This window comes from Vigna radiata, chromosome 9 (assembly GCF_000741045.1).
Source record: "Vigna radiata var. radiata cultivar VC1973A chromosome 9, Vradiata_ver6, whole genome shotgun sequence".
In the NCBI taxonomy this organism is placed as follows: domain Eukaryota; kingdom Viridiplantae; phylum Streptophyta; class Magnoliopsida; order Fabales; family Fabaceae; genus Vigna; species Vigna radiata.
Genome location: NC_028359.1, coordinates 12,554,515 through 12,561,237, shown reverse-complemented (window position 1 = coordinate 12,561,237; position 6,723 = coordinate 12,554,515). Strand labels below are relative to the sequence as shown.

Genomic DNA, 6,723 nt, shown 5'->3' with positions numbered 1-6,723 from the left:
ATATATATATATATATATATATATATATATATCAACCAAGGATCTTAATCATCTAAGAATAGTCATTGGTGGAGAATCTAATTGATGTGTAGGTAAAGTAGACATTCTTGGATCTTTAGCCTTTTCTTAAAAGTCTTCTTAAGGTTGTTATACTAGAGCAAGGAAGTTCCTTGTAATGTTTTCTTTCCCAATTCCAATAAGCATTTTCGTCAACCTAAACATCCCTACTAATGGTGAGTTTCTTTATATATAGTTTGTGAACCCTGACTTTTGATTATGTTATCAGTATGCCAAAAAATCCTTTTTACATTGGTTGAAAAAAAGCCCTTTATACTAATTTTTGAACTGTTATAAAAGTAAAGGTTATAGAAAGTATTCGACTTTTTATATTGGTTGTACAACCGATATAAAAAGTCTATTTTAAATACCGATTCTAAAATTGGTATAAAAAGTTGGTTGGAGGAAGAAAAAAAGCTCAATATGAATCAGATTTTTTATACCTATTATCAGTATAACTGGTATAAAAGTCTTACTTTTTATACCAAGTATAAAAATAACTAGTATGAAAAGTGACTTTCTATACTGGTTAAGATCAAAACCGGTATAAAAAGTCCATATATGCTACGATCCACATATAGACCTGTATAAAATTTAGTTCTAGAATATATAACAATCTCAAAATACAGTCAAATGGATATCTACAAAGAACAAAATAATCAATGTACTTCCTACTATATAAAAATCAATAAATAGTTCCTAACCATAATCTATAATGAATACATTTAATTTAAACTAACAACATGTATAAACACTTAATAGAAATCCAACCCACTACTCCTGAACATCCTTGAGGACCTCATGCTCAATTGGAGACGTGTTACCAAATATCTACACGACAAACAAATTATTAAAAATCTTACGATAGTAATGTACTTTTAATTGCCAAAGTTTGAGGTTTCTTGCGTAATGAAGACAGTAGAAGCATAAGACTCTGTTGAGGAAAAATGAGTATTACTTGTCAATGATCCTGTCAAATTCACACAAGGATAGTATCATATAAGATTTACATGAATAAAATTTTATTAACATAAATAAACATACTTACTATTACAAATAAGGTGTTAAGTACACTTATTTGTTTTCGTTTTAAAAGGCCTCTAAAATGTACTTTTGCATCTTTTCACCTTTATTCCCAACTCCATGAGTGGTAACATGGTCAATAAATCCATAAATGTGATCAAACTTCCTCTAAATGCTCAAGCAATGTAAATACCTTAAACATTAAAAGTGAATAGTGTTATAATAACATATTAAATATATTCTCACTTGTTACTAGATGCTTTATTTGTGACTTTAGGAGGCATCTGTAACTCTATAGGAGAAAGAGAGATCTTTGCTACCAACATACTAAGTTTTTCTATAATTTTTTGTTGCAACAATTGTGGCGATTGTGGTGGTTGTGAGACTGATTTATTGACATCTTCTTTCCCATTTACTCCAACTTGGTATCCATTTTTATAAACTTATATAATATTAGTACACAATTATAATTAAAAACAACACAGTGCGTAATTAAAATAGTTACCTCCTTTATAATTGGTTTTGATAATCTAATTGGCCAAAGGATAAAATTTTCAAGAGCCTGCCCCACTGTCTCAACCTCTTGAGTTGGCATAGAGACTCGAGCAATGGCATCTCAAACGTCTATAACCATCACCCTCATTATATTAATTATGATGGTTTCATGGTGTATGATTAACCCTAATGTATACATTTTACCTAATTTAAAAAAAAATTGTAAAATATATCAAAAAATATAATTAAACAGTCAAGTACATTAAAACAATATAATTAGACAAATTACCTAAGGCCACCAAGTACTGTAGGACATCATCATTGAACAACTTGTAGTCTGCATCAATAGTGGAGCTTGCTGAGGGGAAACATAAAACCTCTTATTTGTGCTTATACAAAGAGGAGATGGTTAAGGGGGATCCCTAGGCTGTGTCTTGAGGGAGAGGCTAACTATACTCGTACTTTTGCTAATAATTATGCTCGCATGTTAGAGTACTCCTTCTTCTACTGTGGGTGTATATCATTAAAGTTGTCAAAATGGGTTATAAACCATGGGCCAACCCGGTCCACCACAGGTTCAGGCTGGGTTAGGTTGAAAAAAATGGAGTTTTTTTATGCGAGCAAATTTTCAACTTGGCTCATTTAAACCCAGCTCATCCGGGTTGAACCTGTGGTGAGCCGAGTTGGCCCACCAACCCACCTAATTTTAATTTTATTAATTTATCATCTTATAAAATCCTAAAGAAAACCATCGGGCTCATTATATGTGGATTGTACTGTACTTTTTTATTATTTTGAATTGTCTTGAGTTTAACATCTTTTTGGGAGTGAAATTTATCTAGATTTGAATTACAAAAAGTTTGTAATTTTTTATTTTAAAAAAATTGTGATTAAGTGAGCTAGTGAGCCAACCCGTTAAACTCACCAACCCGTGGTGGGTCGAGCCGGGTTCAATTTTTTCTGGCTCGCTAATAAATAAGCCGGATTGGGTTGGCTCACTAAGTGACCAATCTGTGGTGGGTCGGGCTGGATCGGGTCGGGTGGCCCGTTTTGACAGCACTACATATCATTATACTCCTTTTTCATCTTGTTGATCTCATCCCTTTTCTCCTGTTTGATTTCTTCTATAATATTCTTGAGGACCTCCTCAAAGATAAGGGCTTTATTATTCTGACTTGATGGAGGACCAAATAATGGACGAATGTCAAAAAAGTTTCCAACATCTCTAACACGTTCTGGATGCTCTAGATAACAAATGGCAACAACTAATATTTCCTCATGGCCCTCCGAAGTGAAGGTACCTTGTGTTCTCTACTCCACTAGGTCATCCTACAACCAAAACTTTCAAGTTAAGTTAACCAAATTTGTGAGATCATATGTTTTAAATTTAAGTAATTACAATACACCTAGTTATGCCTGTTATTTCCTCATATATATGTACTCTTCTGCTGGCTTTTGGCGAGCTCTCTTCCATGTGTCATGGGAAGGAGGATGATTTATGATATTTATATCGGAGACCCTACTAGGATTAGAGGCAACAACCTTTTTCATAATTTTCTACTCTAATTTTTCATAACCTTCACCAGACAATATAGAGGGGTGGAGATTAGTCTTTGTTATCTTCTGGGTAACTCTCCTCTTAGCCTATGAATACAACATATCCAACAGAATGATGAGTGACAACCTCAAAAATGCTAGAGCGGCGAAGGAAGAAAAAGAAAATCGTAACAGAGCAAAGAAGAAATTCAACATGGTTTCACATTTTTTGGCTTTTTAAACAAGATTTTCAATAGCGGTTTTGTAGTACAATAATCATTTTCCCTCCTATCTCCACTTTTAATGATTGTTTTATAATATAATTGTCATGGTTTCCCTTCTGTATGGATATTTGGCCATGGTTTTTGTGACACCCGCGCATTGACGAGGACGGGGAGTGATCGCCGGTGCAAGAGGCATGGTGCAGGGGGCACGGACAAGGAGCGACTCTTGGCAGGCTTCCAGTGTTAGGGGTACATGGACGAATCGAACATACACCGGAATGAGAAGGATCTAGAGACTGTATAGGTATGGGACTATACGGTCGAATGATAGCTTAAAGGAATTGATTTGGCTACTCATATCACCAAAATGCATTTACTTTTCGGTAGCCTAACCCTTAAGAACTCCATGGTTAAGCATGCTTAGCCTGGAGTAATTCTGGGATGGGTGACCTTCTGGGAAGTTTTCCCGGAAAGTGTGCGAGTGAGGACAAAGCACACTGGAAAGTCTCGTGGTGATTTGTGGGGGCAGTCAACAGTCCCTGTAAGTTGCCGGGGCGTTACAGTTTTGTACTTCAATTGTCATTCTTTTCCTAATTTTGAATATTTGGCGACATTTTTTTTCTAAATGTCATTAAAAAACTTCAATTTAATTATAACATTGCCAATTCATCTTTCTTATGATGGTGACTAGAGATGACAACGGGTCGGGTCATGCATAGATAATGCCAACCTGCAACCTGGCCTGCCGGATAAAACTGTACTCGCTATCTGATCTACTACCTGTGCAGGTACCCGTTTAGAAAATTCTCGCGCATATTTTAAAACCTGCAATTACCTGCAGATACCCACAGAAAATAAAATAAAAATATTTTATACATTTTTAAAATAAAATTTAAATAAAATTACAAAAAAAAATATATAATATAGTATAAATTAAATTATATATATAAATTAAAATTTAATTTTAATTAAATTTAACTTAATAAAATATAATTTAATTTTATTTTTATTAAATTTAATTAATATATATATAATATTTTTTTTATAACGGGTAGTGAGTAATATATTATTCGTATCTAATCTATTTAGAAATAAATATTAAAATTTCCATTACCAATTATCCATAATAACTATCTCGGGCAGATTTTATCCATAGTTGATATCTAATATCCGTAGTATCAATTGTTGTCATAGATTTTTACTTTCTAACGTGACTTTTAACTAAGACTGGATAATATTGTTGATATATATAGGGTTTTTAAATATAGTTACTAAATGTCAGGGTTTAATGCTACTATGGACGTCTACATTGCGAATACCTTCAGCAATTGGTTCGGCCTTTGCGGCCATAGTCTTCCTTGGAATTGGAAAAAGTGGTCAAAAGCTTTCAGAAAATTTCCTTGAGCATCAGTTGGAAGAAAAATTTAAACCAAAGAAACAAGGGGAAAAAGATGGAAGCACACAAGACAGAAATGAGAGAAGCCTCGGCCATACAATTTTTATTAGTATCTGGTTATTCTTTCCACTGGTTGTTGGATATATCATAGCATTTTGCCTTGACTTCATCTTCTATGATGCAAAATTCAGGGACGTATTCAGATTTTCTGCACTTTTAATGGGAGCGACTCATCTGTTGTTCCTCATCGGTTCTTTGGGGTATAGCCGCCAAGAATTACCCGTTGAAAGCGATTTAAGCAAGATCCATAGAATCTTCATCACAGCTTTACGGAAACTGAGTTTAAAATATCCAACCTCACCAAATTCTTATTACTGGAAGGGCTACAAGCAGCAACACACGTATAATTGTGGTGAAGGAGTAAGGTTATTGCCACGAGTTCCACGGCTATTCAGGTGGTTGGACAAAGCGGCCATAGTTAAATCAGAAGAAGAAGAAGAAGAAGATCCAAGACATCATAGAAAGAGTCTTGAGACGCAAGAAAAGAAAAAGAAGATTTGCACTGTGAAGGACGTGAGAGATGTCAAAAGCCTTGTTCATATGTTTTACCTTGCCCTTACCATCTTTCCTTATAGTTTACTCATTGCCTCTGGGAACACTTTCTTTGTTGCCCAAGCAAGTGTGTTGGAACCAGTTATGAATAAAAGAGGTAATAACGATATCTCTATTCTATTCTTGATCGAATCCGTGGCGACTAACATGTCAGAGTTTGCTTGTTTTCTCATCAGTCTTTCCTTTCGAAAAAAACAAAAATCTAGAGTTTCAAGTTTAACGTTGGAAAGAAAAGCAGCGACAATCATAAGGATTGGATTTGGCATTACGTGTGCAGTAATATGCGGCATCATAGCATGGCAAGTAGAGATTCGCAGGTTGTCGTCAAAGTTGAATACAACAGTGGCTTTGGTTCCGCAATTTGTGTTACTAGGAATGACAGAGGGACTTGTTGATGGGGGAATAGAGAGATTATTCGATGACCATGTAGCAAAATCGTTGTCGAATTTTGAGGATTCGTTTAGTGAGTTGGTGGTTGGTGGTGGAAAACTTCTGATTATACCAATTGTGTGGATTTTCAGCGGGTGGATCAAGGAAACAATCGAAACTAGCCATTTGGACAGGTACTATCTGATGTTGGCGATAATGAACGCTGTGCTGCTTCTAGCTTTTGCATACTACTCCGTCACCTATGCGTACAAGGAAGTGTGTCCCGAAGATGAGAAGGTAAGCACAGAGGAAAGAGTGGATGATGCACATCAACCAGACTCAGAAGACAGCTATCAGGAAAATACTCTCCCATTGAAAATGGGAAAGAGTGGATCATTCCCATAACAAGCCTAGTGTTCAGGAAAATACTATTTGTTTTCTAATGTAATATTAGTTATCACAAGTGAATGTTCACTTTATTGAAAATGTCATCGACCAAAACACCTTGTTCATCTCTGTCCACAAGGGAATCAAAGTACACAAATGAATTGTCGTCTATTTCATGATTGAATCCTCAATGATAAGGAAAAAAAGTTAGTTGTATCATTGTCGTCTTGGACATTCCTCATTGTTATAAAACCTTTGTTTTATTTGTTTAAGCATTTGAATTTGAATATATACATAATCTTGATTATGAGGTTTTTGAATTGACAAAATGCAAAAGTATTTTATCTTTTACTACTTGCAATAATCTTTTATATCTGGTTGATAGTGATGTGTGAGGTCCTTTTAATGTTTCAAATATTTCATTTCAGGAGTTCAATGTTGCTAACTTGAAGTTAGTTTTATTGTTATGATTGATATGTAGGACACTTATTTTGTTAATTATCTTTGTCATTTCTCACAAAACAATCAAGTACTCATATTTTTTCTCAAGTTATTTGATTTTTCTGTTTTTTTCCTTTTTTTGTTTTTGATATTCAAAACATAAAACTCTTATACTACTTTGTT

General features: G+C 34.4%; 1 protein-coding gene across 1 annotated transcript in view; it reads left to right on the top strand.

The window, feature by feature from the left end:
- The window catches only part of LOC106773779 (protein NRT1/ PTR FAMILY 5.4-like), an 11,732-nt gene extending 5,425 nt beyond the window's left edge, over window positions 1-6,307 (top strand). The window contains exon 3 of the mRNA XM_014660528.2: window positions 4,618-6,307. Coding sequence (XP_014516014.1) covers window positions 4,618-6,117 — 1,500 coding nt within the window. The 3' untranslated portion in view covers window positions 6,118-6,307. The remainder of the gene's footprint in view (window positions 1-4,617) is intronic.
- The last annotated feature ends 416 nt before the right edge of the window (window positions 6,308-6,723 follow it).